Here is a 16,304-nt window from a genome sequence, read left to right on the forward strand (position 1 = left end):
AAACTAAAATGACAGCATCAAGCAAAACATTCTGGGAAACAAAATCTGAAGCAAAAAACAGAAAAAGGTTGATGATGATTTCTGGTTCCCAGAATGCTTTGCATGAGGCTGTTATTGTATAGTTTTATTCTGTAAAGATAAAGACTTGTTAATATTTAAAATTTATGTAACTTTGAACAAACTCTTGCCAGTAAATAACATAAATTTAAATCTACGGTAAATTACCGGCAACCCAGCTGCAATAACATTGTAATTTCTACGGGATTTTTTTACAGTGTACTTTTAAAAGTAATGCATTACTACGGAAGAGGATTAGGGCCACTGGTGAAAAAAATATTTGAATTCTGACTTTATTCTCAGAATTCTGACTTTAATCTCAGAATTCTGACTTTAATCTCAGAATTCTGACTTTAATCTCAGAATTCTGACTTTAATCTCAGAATTCTGACTTTAAACTCGAAATTCTGACTTTAAACTCAGAATTCTGAGATTAAAGTCAGAATTCTGAGATTAAAGTCAGAATTCTGAGTTTAAAGTCAGAATTCAAATATTTTTTTCACCAGTGGCCCTAATCCTCTTCCGTACATTACAATATTAAGTTACTCCCCAAAAAAAGTAACTAATTGCGTTACTTAGTTAATTTCCATGGAAAGTAATACTTTCATTACTTTTAAGTTACTTTTGCGTTACTTTTGCTTCCTTGGCTGAGGCTTGATCTCTTTCAGGCCCTGCAGGTCTCTGTTTCTGACTCAAACTGTTCCCACTCAGGCACGCACGCGTAGAGTGTGTAATTCTACGTTAATACGTTCAGTTTAATTCAGTATACTACTTTTATAAAACAAATTAATTAAACTGAAAAGTAACTCAAATATTAATATGTATATTTATAAAGTAATGTGTTACTTTACTCGTTACTTCAGAAAAGTAATATGAGTACGTAATGCACATTACTTATAATGCGCTAGCCCCAACACTGAACATGGACAAATACACTGCTTCATGTTTAAAGAAAAATATTTGGTTATTATATTTATTGGTTCTTCCTAAACCCAAAATAGTTGGTAGAAATCTAAAAAAATGACAAACCAAAGGTCGGGTCTTAGGAGGTTAATGGTGTTTTAATCTAAACACCCGTTTGTGGTCTGATTCATTCAGAGGTGTTAAATTCGAGATGGATCCTTCTCATTACTTTTCAGTTATTGAATCTTGAGTTTAGGCACAAGGTCTGTAGTTTTGAGTTATAGATGTGAAGTGTAATTCATCCACAGGTACCTGACAGAGTTTGTAGACCTGGGGAACGTATCGGCTCTGAGGACCTTCCGTGTTCTCCGTGCCCTCAAAACAATCACTGTGATTCCAGGTAGAGATGGAAAATGAATGTTGCCCACTGATAAAAAAACTTGATAAATCTACAAATAAATGACTAAATTACAAATTTTAATGTATTTTGTATTTTCAATATCAGTTAAACTCCAATGCAGCTATTTCTTACATAATAAACCATGTACTCCATATCTTTCCTAAATCTCTTTATAAAATTCCAGGTCTAAAAACCATCGTCGGCGCCCTGATTCAGTCGGTGAAGAAACTGGCAGATGTCATGATCCTCACCGTCTTCTGTCTCAGTGTGTTCGCTCTCATCGGCCTGCAACTCTTTATGGGAAATCTGCGACAAAAGTGCATCATGTGGCCTCCCTTTAACCTGACCAATGAAACACTGACCGCAGACTTCAATTACACAAGCTTCAATGGCACAAATGACGGCAACAGCACTTTCAACTTTCAGGAATACATTAATAATCCAGGTGATTTATTTACATCAGTAATCATTTGTTAGACTCAAACACTTTACTGTTATGTTTTTGGTTCCCAAACTTTTCATTTTGCGACCCACTTAGATGGGTATAATCTATAGCAGGACCCACCAATTATTATTATTTTTTTTTAAATGTAAATATGATGAAAACACACATTTTTTCTTGTTTATAACTGAGTAGTTTTTTTTCTTGTGATTTTATAAATGAAATGTATTGCAGCATCACAATGGTATGTCATATCAAAATCAATGTAGCAAGCGACTTTGCACGGCCCAGTTTATTATTCATTTATTTTCTATATAGAGCATCACTACTATGTGCCTGGCCATATGGATGCATTACTGTGTGGGAACAGTTCGGATGCAGGGTATGGTTTTTCAAAATGATATTGACCAGAATCAACTTTAAAGCGATGGAATTTGTAAATCCAGTGCTATTACTAATGGGCCCAAATACATTTAATTAATTTTGTTCATAAAAGCCTCATTTAGTGTTGCTGTGTTTACAGTAAGTGTCCTGAGGGATACACATGCATGAAAGCTGGCCGAAATCCAAATTATGGCTACACCAGCTATGACACCTTCGCATGGGCTTTCTTAGCCCTCTTTCGGCTAATGACTCAAGACTTCTGGGAAAATTTATTCCAGTTGGTGAGCATAAACGTTTGACAGGCAGAGCTAGGACTTTCTTTTTTTTTTTGCATGTTATTATTGTAAACAATTATTGTCATTAAAACTCTTAAAAATTTACAGTATCGTAGATGAATATTTTTATAGGTTTCATAGAAGCAAGCGTTTAACTGTCTGTACCTTACCTAGAACATAAATAAAGTTACCGTCAACCATTAAGAGCTTTAAAGTGCCATTTAAGTTCCACTAAAAGTGTCTCGAATGTTTCAGACCCTCCGTGCCGCTGGGAAGACCTACATGATCTTTTTCGTGGTCATCATCTTCTTGGGCTCGTTCTACCTCATCAATCTGATTCTGGCTGTGGTGGCGATGGCGTACGCAGAACAAAATGAAGCCACCAGAGCAGAAGCCAAAGAAAAGGAGGAAGAGTACGCACGAATCATGGACCAGCTCAAGAAACAAGCTGACGTTTGTCACATTTATGGTTTATGCAATAAGCTACAGACATCATTAACACTTTCAATACATGGCTTTCAGAATGACTTTGTAAACAGTATTTTTTGGATTTTGTCTGCTTTGTTAAGTAGCAGAGGCATATAATTGTACACGGCAGTAATACATCACTGTCCAGTGTAAAGAAAGGTGATGATGACTTCGATGGGGGTGGCAAATGGCATAATGACTTTGATGGTATCGCGCTAAAGCCCATTTCAGGTAGAGAGGTAGGTGGAGCCACATCTGTTATACAATCATGCTCTTTTTTATTTCACATACACATCACAATGTTGTCAAAACGATCCTGTTCACACAGAACCACAAAAATAACTAAATCTACTGTATTATCCATGCTAGGCTAGTAGTTGGTAATGTGACTTTGTAAACAAAAATGTTAATTCTGTGAATTGTTTAAGTTGATCCAACTTTTCACTTTATAAATGAGAATGACTTTACTGAGCACTAATGGTGCATTCACACCAACCGCGGTAGAGGCGGCAAAAACACACTATTCGCACATAGTTGAGTTTACTTGCTTCATTCGCGCGTAAATTCTAGTCATTCGAGACATTCACACAGAAATTTGCATCATGGGAGGGGCTTCTGCGACTCTGCTGAGACTCCACTAGCTTCCTGGAATCACGTCACTACTACAGCAAGGTCCTGATTGGTTAACGTGGCGCGGAAATCCGCCGAAATGTAGATTTTTCAACTCGCATGTTTCTCACGGCAACGCGCAATTCGTGCAGGATGTGTAATCGTATCTTTGCATTGACTTAACATGTAAATCACTCACGCTTGCCGCATCTGGTGTGAACCCTGAATTAGTTGTATTAAAATTCAATATATGATAGTTTAAAGACTATAGCAAAAATGCCAACACTGTGATTTTCAGTGAAATTGTGCCGTAATTACATTACAGATATGTTAATTAGTATGTTGAATTGATTCGGAATTGAATTGGAATCCTAAGGATCAATTCTGAATCAAATCATGAAGGTCCAAACGATTCCCACCCCTAGTGTGCAAATAGGCATTCTCCTACAAAGTGATAAATACAATATTTAAAATTGTGAAAGCATTTAGCAATTGCTTGGGCTCAGGCACGGAACGTGCAATGTGGTTGCAAATCGCACCAGAGTGCAGTTCAAAAAGAGAGACGTCAATTGCGGGACCACATCTGCCTTCGTAAAAACCTTCTGATGCACACAGCAGAGTTTACGTGAATGTCTGAGCTACACACGCAACAGATCAACTAAGAAATATGATGACATGTGAGAGGGCTGTGTGTCATCGTGCACCAAACGATACCGAATAAAAAACACAGACTTAACATTATGATGGACTTCAGTTTTAAGAAAGCGCTTTACTTCCTGCTTTGTAAAAAAATCCAGCCTAATGACGAAAGCACGCCCGGCTCGGATCGATAAAGGCTCTATCCCAAAAGGCACACTCTGGACTTATGGACTCGGAGTCCACACTTTGATGACATCATGTAGTGCAGACCTTAGGGACACTTGACGCGACTCCAAAAGGGCGCACCGGAGTCGTATTTTGGGACAGACTCGAGTGGCACGCCGGAAAAAGGAAAAGAAGTTGCTCATCAGTGTGAACTCCTCCCATCCCTCGTCTGATTTCTCTTTCGCACGGACTTCTGGGTTGGTAAAGTGCTAGAAGCCTGCTGCAGTGCTGGCTTTGCCGAAGACCACATCAAGGGTGCAAAGGGGGCGCTGATGTGCACACTTTGGAGTGTAAAAATGACAGATGGGACACCCTGCGGACTCGTAGAGTAAGCGAGCACGTGCAATTTAAGGCCATGAGACCGAAAGTCCACATGCTTCTGGGGGGAGTAGGAAGGGGGGACAATCGCGCTGGGGCACAATTTGGTTTGATTTGGATAGTTTGCCAAAATTTTGTAAACTTTGTTGGAAAACCTGTTTTTTTTAGTAAACTTTATTAATAAACTTATTCTCTTAGTAGCACAAACACAGCCCTGTAGGTGACCATTGCCATGTAAATGCATGCAAAGTTTCCTATTTTTGCTTGAAAACGTTGTTGTGTAACAAGCTCAAATTATTTCCCCTAGGGGGGTACTGAGATAACCAACGGATCCAGAGGAACTATGACCTACCTTGAAGTTCCTGGCCAACAAATAAGAAAACAAAGTGCAGTGAGTGCTACAGAAAACACTATGGAAGGTAATTTTATGTTTAATATATACTGTGTATAAATATCTGTTCACATGTTTTGTGTTGAGCCAATGAACTCTTGTGTTGAATCAATAGAGCTGGAGGATATTCAAAGGCCATGTCCTCCCTGCTGGTACAAGTTTTCCGACATATTCCTCAAATGGAACTGCTGCACACCGTGGGTGAAATTTAAGAGGATTAGCTACATTATTGTAATGGACCCATTTACGGATCTGGGCATTACCATCTGCATTGTGCTCAACACCATGTTCATGGCCATGGAGCATTATCCAATGACTCCTGAGTTTGAATATATGTTGACTGTGGGGAACTTGGTAAGTCATAACGTTTTTAATCTAGTCTTATTATTTCATAAAAGTTCATTATAGTGATTATGTGAAAAATAATGTTTGTCCAGAAATTGGTGGTTCCTTGCAATATGTTGATGCATTTCTTCCTCAGGTTTTCACAGGCATTTTCACAGCAGAAATGGTCCTGAAACTTATCGCGCTGGACCCGTATTATTACTTTCAGGTTGGCTGGAATATTTTTGATAGCATTATTGTAACAATGAGTCTGGTGGAGCTGGGCTTGGCCAATGTTCAGGGCTTGTCTGTGCTGAGGTCTTTTCGTCTGGTATGTCTAACAATTCATATAGTATCACATTTGACCAGAGGTACCCAGAATCAGTCGTGGAGGACCGTTGTCTTGCGGAGTTAAGCTCCAACCATAATGAAACAAACCTGAAGCATACTAATGAAACAATACTATAATAGAAACTTCCAGACAGATGTGCTGTAGTTAAAACTAAACTTTGCATGACACCGGCCCTCCAAGACCAACTTTGGGTAGCCCTGCATTGAAAACCTATGTACGTACTATCTGCTCTGTCTGTTTTTAGATGCGTGTGTTCAAGCTGGCAAAGTCATGGCCCACCCTTAACATGCTGATAAAGATCATTGGCAATTCTGTGGGTGCTCTTGGAAACCTCACCCTCGTCCTGGCCATCATTGTCTTCATCTTTGCTGTGGTGGGGATGCAGCTTTTTGGAAAGAGCTATAAGGACTGCGTGTGTAAGATCGCAGCGGATTGTGAGCTGCCACGCTGGCACATGCACGATTTCTTCCACTCATTCCTCATCATCTTTCGTATTCTGTGTGGGGAGTGGATCGAAACCATGTGGGACTGCATGGAGGTGGCTGGCCAGGGCATGTGCATCGTAGTCTTTATGATGGTCATGATTATTGGAAACTTGGTGGTGAGTGGGTTAATACATCCAGTGATTGCAGAAAGAGAAGTATGATGGCTGGGTGATTGTTGTGATACCAATTGCTTTAGATTTATGTATTAGTTTATTATTAAACTCTCAGAAACAAGGTACAAAAGTTGTCACTGGGATGGTTCCCATTTAAAAGCTCCTAATATGTTCAAATTTGGTACAGATATGTACCATTGAGGTATCACTATAAATGTGCACCTTTTGAGGTAATAATATGCTCCTTTTAAGTGCAAAAAGTGTACTTTCTGAAAAGACACTGCCCCAGTGACAAACTTTTGTACCTTCTTGTACCTTTTTTCGTGTAGAATAGATTTTTAGGAAACCAATAGTGTCAGAAAATGGATCAATGTTAATAAAGACCCTAGATATGAGAGGCAAGTTGAAAACTGCTGCTGGGTATATTACACTGATCTTTCCTTCGAAACGAAGACCCCCACCCCCCCTTAGGTTGGGATGCCTAAGAGGACAGATCTGTCAGATGTCTAACATCAAGTTGCATAGATCAGGACCCTCTCGCTGGAGGTTACTTTTACGCCCCCATATTTATACAAGTATCAAACGCCCGTTTACTATTAATGCCACGAGTGGGATTTCCGTTACGGTTATTTATAGACCGAACAGGAAATGTCTTATCTATGAGGTAACAAAAGCTGGGTGTTGACCCAAGGGCCAATCCATGTGCCTTGTTGATTTAGATATCTAAAGAAGAAAACATCTATTTTAAAAGCGTAAACATTTTATTCAACAGTTCGTTTCTTCCTCAAGTGAGATGCCAGACATTCTCCTGACCTTGTAGATGTTGTTTAAGAGTTGGAAGTTCTTGGCACCAAAGAAAGATCCAGGGTGTCGAGTACTTGAAGAGCAGTTCATATTTCAATGTTTTAAAGACTCGACACAAATAAAGCTTAGTATTGTCGTCACCAAAACACTGTTACGTAAGTGCGCCATAACCATACCATACCAAGTAGTGAGATAAAAGTTTAGCAAGGGTTAAGTAGCTTGATTTTAAACATAGGTGAGTTTCGCATTTGTGCTTGGGAGGGCACCTACCTGCAAAAAAGGGTACTTCAATACTTTGAGATTAGCGAGAATGTGCAGCTTTATGGTTTTTAAATATGGTTTTAATAATTTAAAACTATTTAAGCTTAAATAACTCAGTTAACCCATTAAAATATTTAGATTAGACAAATAAAATATGAATTCTCATATTTAAATTTCATTAATAGCCCAGACAAAATCATAATTGGCTCTGGGCTGGGGGGCAGTGTCCCCAAACTCCGTCAATGATTTTAAATGGGTCACAATAAAGTTTTAGTAAGTCCTTTAATTTTGTCTTTGACTCTAAATAGGTGCTGAATCTCTTCCTGGCTTTGCTACTCAGCTCTTTCAGTGGGGACAACTTGTCGGCATCTGATGATGATGGGGAGACAAACAATCTTCTGATCGCCATTTCTAGAATCACAAGAGCCATTGACTGGATAAAAGCGTTTGTTATCAGGCAAGCCAGACGGTTGCTGTGCCTGAAGCCAAAGCAAGAGGGTGGGAAAGAAAATAAAGAGGATGATTCCAAACCGGCCATCATGAATTCCAATACAACAGTCATCAAGGTGCCCATAGCCAATGGTGAATCTGATTTGGACAGCCCTTGTGATGATGATGACGACAGCTTTTCCGAGGATGAAGACAAAGATGACATTGATGACAACACTAAAGTAAGTTGTTTTGCTTGAGGGTGTTTATTTAACCGCTTATATCGACACAGAAGATTAACCCGAGAGAGAGAATTTGCATGTAGAAAGCAAATAAAATGATGTTTTGAATTCGTCTACTAAAAGGAGTAGTTTACCCCAAAATGAAAAGTAGCCCATATTTAACTCACCCTTAAGCCGTCTTAGGTGTATATGACTTTCTTTTTTTAGCCAAACACAGTCATAGTTAGATTTAAATAATAATTTATGGCATTGGATAGTGCCTCATTTTTAAAGCTTTCCAAATGTTGTCCGAGGTGAAGCGATTGGATTTGGGAAACATTAATATTTGAAACTTTATATACTACAACCATATGCATGTTCACTTTTAAAGGTGCTCTAAGCGAATTCACGCGTTTTAGACCATAAAACATTTTTTGATAAATACAGCAAACATCTCCTCACTATCTGCTTCCTGCCTGTCCGCTGATCAAACTGTAAAAAACGCGATCTCTGTAGACAGCCACAAACTGCAATAAAAACAAAGTTGCCAAACCTACCACCAGAAACGATAACAAAGTGTTCCAGCCAATAAACGACAAGAAGGATTTGGGGGTGGTGGGGTATAGGCGCATTCATGAAATCACGGAAGGGAGGTGGATGGAGAGGAGTTAGCAAAGCTCTTGTTTGTTTGAAAACAGTTCAAACATCAACAAAAAGTGACGTCTCACAGATTAGCTTTGAGCGCCTTTAATAACTGTATGAATTAGTTTTTGAAAAATCGGGGCACTATCCAATGCATTTATAAAGCTGAAAAAGGAAGGATATTATTTAATCTAACCCTGTCAGTGTTCGGCTGAAGGAAAAAAGTAGTATACAACTTGAGCTGTATTTCATTTTGGGGTGAACTACTCCTTTAAAACCTAAAAACCGGTTGCCAGGGTGTCCACTGACAACCCTCAATCGACATCTCTGACACCGAGACATGTGAACCGAACACTGTGACACCTGCAAAGTCCATCTCGAGCCCCACGGGTCATCTGCGGAGACACTTGTTTAGAAAGCACGTCTGAGGAATGGCAAAGGCAGGGCGTGGGAATGAGACCCGACACAGCATGATTAGTTACCTTGTCGAGCAACTTTATGACCCCACCGTTCCCTCTCTCATGAAAAGATAGCCTAAACCACAGGAATGTCTGTTTGCGCCTCTAAAATAAACCCTTACCTTCACGTTTACTGATCTTATATATGCTGTAGTGTTTGTTTGTTGCATGTTTTATTTGAGATTTGTTTTCTTGATGCGCACAGGCCCTGAATCATTACCAACTGTTTGTTGGCGCGCCTCTGAAGTGGATCAGGTGACACAGTTGACATGTCATGGTCAGCATTAGGGAACATGACCACAAGTAGCCAGTTATACATGAGTCTCGTGTGAACAGTCGCATAAGATCTGAGAGAAACTGATGCTTGATGTATGGGGGAAACACTTATAATAAAATGGATTATTAGGATTTTGTATCACACACTGGGTAGACAGTTAATCACATTTTTATTTATATAGTGCTTTTCACAATTGTTAATTGTTTCAAAGCAGCTTTACATGAATAGATATAGGGGAAAACACAGAAAAATCGATAGATAATATAAGAAGCAGAATACAGCGGCTAAGAATAAACCGTAAAAGCAAGCGTAGTAATAATGTAACGTATACAGGAAAGTGCTAAGTTAAGCCAATGTTGGTTGACTCTCCATGGGATGAAAAAACCCTGTGGGAAAACTCCTAGGAGGAGAAAAACCCTTGAAAGAGATACATATATATTAATATATATATATAAACACAATATGAAACGTGTAAGCGGATTAAAATGGTTCAGTGAATTATGCACTGAATTAAGCTTTGGTCCTTGATCTACAATGCTGTCATATTAATAATAAGTTTCATCAGCCAATATAAGCATTTATAAGCTTATTTTTTTATATATTATACCAGATATAAAACTGACCAGCTGCAATGTTTTCACCTGGCAGATAAAAGATGGAGATGAATCTTCAACCTGCAGCACAGTGGACAAACCTCTTGATATGCTCGATTCAGAATCAGAGATTGAAGAGGATTCAACCATACCTGAGGACTGCTACACGCAACGTGAGACACTAATGCACTTTAATTTATAGCACACCATTAAATATTTATATTACTGACATCATACACATTTTTTTTTTGAATTTCCAGAATGTATCAGGCGATGTCCTTGCCTGGACGTTGATATTGATTATGGATCAGGAAAGGTGTGGTGGAACTTTCGTAAAACCTGCTTTGCTATTGTGGAACACAACTTATTTGAAACCTTTATCATCTTCATGATTCTCCTCAGCAGTGGAGCATTGGTGAGTAAATCAAAAAGTCAATCAATTGGTTCTTTCAGTCCACGTTATCCTTATTCGTCACGTGACGTGTTTGTTCATTATAGGCATTTGAGGACATATACATCGAACAACGCAGAGCGATCAGAATCATCCTCGAATATGCAGATCAGGTCTTCACCTACGTGTTCGTCGTTGAAATGCTTCTGAAATGGTCGGCTTATGGTTTCAAAGTCTATTTCACGAATGCTTGGTGTTGGCTGGACTTTCTTATCGTTGATGTAAGTAGTTTATCGTGGATATTAATTCATCCTGCAAAATTACAAGTTAAAACAAAAGTGTTCCTGCTATGTTTCAATTTAAAGGGCCAATATGCCCATTTTAACAAGATGTTATATAGGTCTCAGGTGTGTCTAGAATGTGTCTGTGAAGTTTCAGCTCAAACCCCACAGATCATTTTTTTATGATAAAGTTAAAAAAGTGCTGTTTTTATGTGGGGACCTTTAAATGCAAATGAGCTACTTTTGGTTAAAAATAGATCTGATTTCTGTGAATACAGTCTGGGACAATAGTATCTTTAGCTGTATTAGTGCTACATTGTGCTAACAAACACATTTGAAAAAGCTTTTGGGTAAAATTAACCAGTCAGTCAGTGGCTGTAGGCAGGCTTTGTCAGTGTGACGTCACATTAACAAGAGAATCAAAATAGCTAATGAGACTGCTCTGATTTAATGGGGGAGTAGGTGGATTTTTTTCATTCTAGGGTGGTGTTTTTACACACTGCTAACACATTTATGTCTATTTGACATAATATTGGCTTTTTATTGATCACATTCTGTACACAAACATACTCTGTACAAAATTTGGTATAACTTCTCCCCACATTTATAGAAAATATGTCAGTGCAAGATGTTTTTAAATCAAGCCAGCTCAAACATACATTGTAGTCTGGAACTAGGGTAAGCCCTGTCTGGGAAACCACCCTTAAAAGAATTATGTTCTTTTATGTGGAGAATTTACAACACAAGTTTCCTAATAAAATATAGAGAAAGAAGAATTATATGTATAACGTCTAAGGAAAAGTGCAATTGTGCCAGCAATGACAAGATCATGGGTTCATGTCCCACTTACAAACTAGAAAAATATGTATTTATGCATTCAAGCAGTTTACAGTGCAGTCAGGTTTTTTTAGTTTCTCTGAACCCATGACATTGCCATCAATAGCATAATTTTCCACGTAATAAATGTAATATAACACCAACATTCACTTTAAAAATGCTGGGATAAAAAGTACAAACCCAGCCGTTGGGTTAAATTAACCTACCCAGAAAATGTTTAGATTTGACCCCACAATGGGTTAAAACAAGCCAGCATTTTGGGTTGGGTTCGTCACTTTTTGTCCCAATAGAATGAAAATAATTCTTTTAATTTTTAAAGGGATAATTCAGTGAAAAGTAAAAATTACCAAATGATTTACTCACCCTCAAGCCATCCAAGCCAAAATCCTTGTAAAAAAAATAGTGACTACTGTTGTTGTTTTGCTCCCTGCTCTGTGCTTACGCTCTGTGCGTTCGTCACAACGCTACACACTACTATCCCACATCCGGTTACTACGCTAAAACTCTCTCATGAATGCAGAGAAGTCCAATATGGGGTTGTTACTGGAAGCTAGTTATTTTTGTTTGTAAAGTTTTAAAGGGGTCATATTATTGAGATTTTTAAAATATGCAAAATAAGTCTTTAGTGTTCCCAGAGTGCTCATGTAAAGTTTAAGCTTAAAATACCCCACAGATAATTTATTATAGCATGTTAAAATTCCCATTTTGTAAGTGTGTGCAAAAACGTGACGTTTTGGGTGTGCCTTTCAAAATGCAAAGGAGCTGATGAAATGCAAACACGGATCACAATGATGGTGGTTTGTTGCAATCAAAACTCAATTGTGCTATCAATCATTTTCTCTCTCTCTCTCTCTCTCTTTCTCTTTCTCTCTGCACTATGGCAGTGCTGTGGTTATAGATTAAGGGGCGGTATTATTGTAATTAGTCTTGCTACCTACCTCACAAAATATGCAAAATCTGAACAACCTAATTTTTCACATGCTTGTAAAGCTTGTATGCTTGGTTTACCAAAACTAAATTAATTTTCACGTTTTCTATGTTGATAGAAGCACCAATTATAGCACTTAAAATGGAAAAAGTCAGATTTTTACACTATGACCCCTTTAAATGTATTTTTTTTAAGTCGCATTGATTACCCTCAGGCCTTTATTTACCTCCCTGGAGCTGTGTGGATTACTTTTGTAAAGGATGGATGCACTTTTTTTGGATGGCTTGAGAGTGAGTAAATCATGGAATAATTTTCATTCTTGGCCGAACTATCCCTTTAATATCAAACCTTAATTATTATTTTATTGGCTTAATAATGTACTTCAGGCTAGACTACTGACAAAGTTAACAAAAAATTACATATACTTTTATGTTTCCTTAGGTGTCACTGATCAGCCTGACAGCAAATATTTTAGGCTACTCTGAACTGGGGGCCATTAAATCTCTCCGAACTTTGAGAGCTTTGAGACCTCTTAGAGCTCTGTCCAGATTCGAAGGAATGAGGGTGGTGTGTGTAGTCCTAATTTTATTGGCACATCTTGTCATTCAAAGATTGTTGTGTTTTTTGCTTATCCTCGTATGTACTATTACCGAAGGTGTAAGGTTAGGGTCCAGACACTTACAGTAAGTTGTCAACATACACAGGTGGTGGTGAATGCCCTTGTAGGGGCCATCCCATCCATCTTCAACGTTCTCCTGGTGTGTCTCATCTTCTGGCTCATCTTTAGCATCATGGGGGTGAACCTTTTCGCTGGAAAGTTTTACTTTTGCTACAACATGACATCCGAAGAATACTTCCTTCCCTCTGTGGTCAATAATAAGTCTGAATGCGATGCGCTCGCGGAGGTTCATGATGATGTGCGATGGATGAACCTGAAGGTCAACTATGATAACGTTGGCATGGGCTACCTCTCCTTACTGCAAGTGGTGAGCCACGTCTGTATGTTTTATGCTTGAAAAATATCACGCAAAGCTGCAATGAAACTAAAAACGTTATTGGTTTTCAGGCAACATTTAAAGGATGGATGGACATCATGTATGCTGCAGTGGATTCCCGTGATGTAATGCTGATTTTTTTTCATGGGCATTGAAATGGTATTAGGTCACAGACTAAACTGGTTTATATATAATGTGGATTTCATTTTCATTCTCTGCAGATCGAAGCGCAGCCGGATTACGAGTCCAATCTCTACATGTACATTTACTTTGTTATTTTCATCATCTTTGGCTCTTTCTTCACCCTTAACCTGTTCATCGGTGTTATCATTGATAATTTCAACCAGCAGAAGGCAAAGATAAGTATCTGCAAAACTTCACCTTTATTTTTAATCTAAACCTGTCTGTACTAGAATAACTGTGGCTGTCTCTATACTTAGGAGGAAAAGATATCTTCATGACAGAGGAACAGAAAAAGTACTACAACGCCATGAAGAAACTTGGCTCCAAGAAGCCACAGAAACCTATTCCTAGGCCTACGGTAAGACAAAGTCTTTTTCTTCAATGAATCTTTAAAATTAAACCAGTCATACTAAAAAACAAATGTTATAAAATCTAACTGGTCGTTTGCTCTTCTCTCTAATATGTGTCATGGATGTGATCTTTGAAGAACTGCTGCCAAGGCTTGGTATTCGACTTTGTCACCAAGCAATTCTTCGACATCTTCATCATGGTTCTGATCTGTCTTAATATGGTGACCATGATGGTGGAGACAGATGACCAGAATGAAGAAAAGGAAAGGATTTTATACTATATCAATCTGATCTTCATCGTGATCTTCACCGCCGAGTGCGTTCTAAAGCTCATCGCTCTGCGATACTACTATTTCTCTGTCGGGTGGAACGTCTTTGATTTCGTTGTGGTCATTCTTTCAATCGTAGGTAAGCAATCCTATGGCCAGCTTTTTTGAATGTTGTTCACATATAGCAGGGATGGGCAACTTCGCTCCTGTAGGGCCGGTGTCCTGCAGAGTTTAGCTCCAACTTGGCTCAGCACACCTGCCTAAAAGTTTCTAGTATGCCTAGCAATACCTTAATTGGCTGCTTCAGGTGTGTTTAATTATGGTTGGAGCTAAACTCTGCAGGACACCGGCCCTCCAGGACCGAAGTTGCCCATCCCTGACATACAGTATAAACCAGTCAAACGTTTAGGATCACTTGACTGAAATGTGTAGAATCTTTAGTTCTGATGGTGTATACTGCAAAAATGACTTTCTTACTGTGGGTTCACACCAGACGTGAGTTAAACGATTTGTGCGAGTAGATTACATACAAAATCAATGCAAAGACGCAATCAGATGCGTCCTCCATGCGAATGACTCGATATGGGCAGCGCATTTGCAGCGAAAACACGCGCTATTCGCCTCAAACGCGTCTTCGCCCAAGTTGAAAATATTCAACTGGAGCGAAAAATTCGCATGACACGAAGTTAAATCCCGCGAGTAATCTAGAGCGAGTAACGCGATGCCCCGCATTTGGTGTGTACGTAGCATTAGAGGCTGATCACACCAAACTCGTTTATGGCAGTTGCAGGCGGCTTTTTTGAATGATTTTCTATAGGTGGTGAGCGTTATGTGCGCTGTTTATGCGCCTGCCACAGCACGCATTTTTGAACAAGCGCGGGGAGCGGAAAAGCGCCCGACGTCATTTGCGTCTTTCAATTGTCCAATCAAATGAGGGGAAAGGCGGGCCTTTCATTGTGGTGACGGAAGTTTACATTTGTTTAGATAAATCGGAGACTGCAGTCACTCACTCTCTCCTGCGTGACCTCTCACCCTCGATCAAGGTCAGAACAAGCGTCCTCTTTTTAAAGTTTTTGCTAATATGACAGTTAACAGTAAAAGAGCGCTCACGCTTCAATATTTGATTGACAAGACAGCTGACTCGGTGGTTGCCTAGCAATAAAAAAAGCCGCACTGCTCTTTATTTAGGGGCGGTTCACATTTCGCGTCTAAAATTGCGGCCGTCGGTTGGTTCTTGTCACATGACCTGCGGTGCGCTTGCGGCATTCTGAAAAGTTGAGATGTTTTTTAACTCGATGCGGTGCGGACGCGCCTGAAAAGCGAGTGCGTCGCGTGCGCGTCGCTTCCATTATGAGTGTGCATACCGCGCGCATACATTTTAAATAACGAACTTGAGCACACAAAATATGCGAAATGTGAATCGTCCTTAAAGTGACCAAAAAAGGCATTGCGGTGCGCCTTGCTTTACCAAGCGTTAAAACGTATTTGGTGTGATTAGCCCCTTACCTAGTATTTTTGTCTTGTTTTCAGTACAAATATTTACAAATTCTTAAATCAAGATGCAAAATGACCGAAGACAATAAATCTCAATCTCAAGACAAAAGAATTATATTAAAGTGAACTTGAGCTTAAAACAAGCAAAAAAAATTTGCTTGGAAAAACACCTTGATATAAGTTTACTTTTTAAATTAAAAAAAAATCAAGAAACATTTTCTTGTTTTAAGCGCTAATACCCTTAAATTTTCAATTTTTTTGTCTAAAAATTACATTTATTTTCTTAGGTAATTTGCTCATCAAGTAAATGCATCTTGATTTTACAATATTTTTAAATACTAGGTAAGAAAGGCATTTTTGCAGTGTATGCTTTTTTTATTACATCACAATTATTGGTCAACAAAAGGTTTTTCATTACAAAACTAAAATAAGAATTTTTTAATTATAATTTGGATTGAATAATGAAGAAAAATCAGCAATTGAAGAAAAACATCTTGAAATAAGTT

The 16,304-nt window shown here is 38.7% G+C and overlaps 1 protein-coding gene across 4 annotated transcripts in view; it reads left to right on the forward strand.

Annotated features, from left to right (window-relative positions):
* Nucleotides 1–16,304, forward strand: part of scn4ab (sodium channel, voltage-gated, type IV, alpha, b) — a 49,895-nt gene that overhangs the window by 30,702 nt on the left and 2,889 nt on the right. For all 4 annotated transcript variants that reach the window (XM_055194475.2, XM_055194478.2, XM_055194477.2 and 1 more), the window contains exons 6-25: nucleotides 1,269–1,360; nucleotides 1,545–1,805; nucleotides 2,121–2,184; nucleotides 2,326–2,467; nucleotides 2,717–2,914; nucleotides 3,034–3,168; nucleotides 5,028–5,139; nucleotides 5,227–5,465; nucleotides 5,593–5,766; nucleotides 6,032–6,388; nucleotides 7,759–8,121; nucleotides 10,126–10,243; nucleotides 10,331–10,485; nucleotides 10,569–10,742; nucleotides 12,949–13,071; nucleotides 13,212–13,493; nucleotides 13,574–13,627; nucleotides 13,724–13,865; nucleotides 13,943–14,043; nucleotides 14,173–14,443. In XM_055194475.2, the coding sequence (XP_055050450.2) occupies nucleotides 1,269–1,360; nucleotides 1,545–1,805; nucleotides 2,121–2,184; nucleotides 2,326–2,467; nucleotides 2,717–2,914; nucleotides 3,034–3,168; nucleotides 5,028–5,139; nucleotides 5,227–5,465; nucleotides 5,593–5,766; nucleotides 6,032–6,388; nucleotides 7,759–8,121; nucleotides 10,126–10,243; nucleotides 10,331–10,485; nucleotides 10,569–10,742; nucleotides 12,949–13,071; nucleotides 13,212–13,493; nucleotides 13,574–13,627; nucleotides 13,724–13,865; nucleotides 13,943–14,043; nucleotides 14,173–14,443 (3,557 nt within the window). The remainder of the gene's footprint in view (nucleotides 1–1,268; nucleotides 1,361–1,544; nucleotides 1,806–2,120; nucleotides 2,185–2,325; nucleotides 2,468–2,716; nucleotides 2,915–3,033; nucleotides 3,169–5,027; nucleotides 5,140–5,226; nucleotides 5,466–5,592; nucleotides 5,767–6,031; nucleotides 6,389–7,758; nucleotides 8,122–10,125; nucleotides 10,244–10,330; nucleotides 10,486–10,568; nucleotides 10,743–12,948; nucleotides 13,072–13,211; nucleotides 13,494–13,573; nucleotides 13,628–13,723; nucleotides 13,866–13,942; nucleotides 14,044–14,172; nucleotides 14,444–16,304) is intronic.

The sequence above is a fragment of the Misgurnus anguillicaudatus genome, chromosome 19, assembly GCF_027580225.2.
Source record: "Misgurnus anguillicaudatus chromosome 19, ASM2758022v2, whole genome shotgun sequence".
Classification (NCBI taxonomy): domain Eukaryota; kingdom Metazoa; phylum Chordata; class Actinopteri; order Cypriniformes; family Cobitidae; genus Misgurnus; species Misgurnus anguillicaudatus.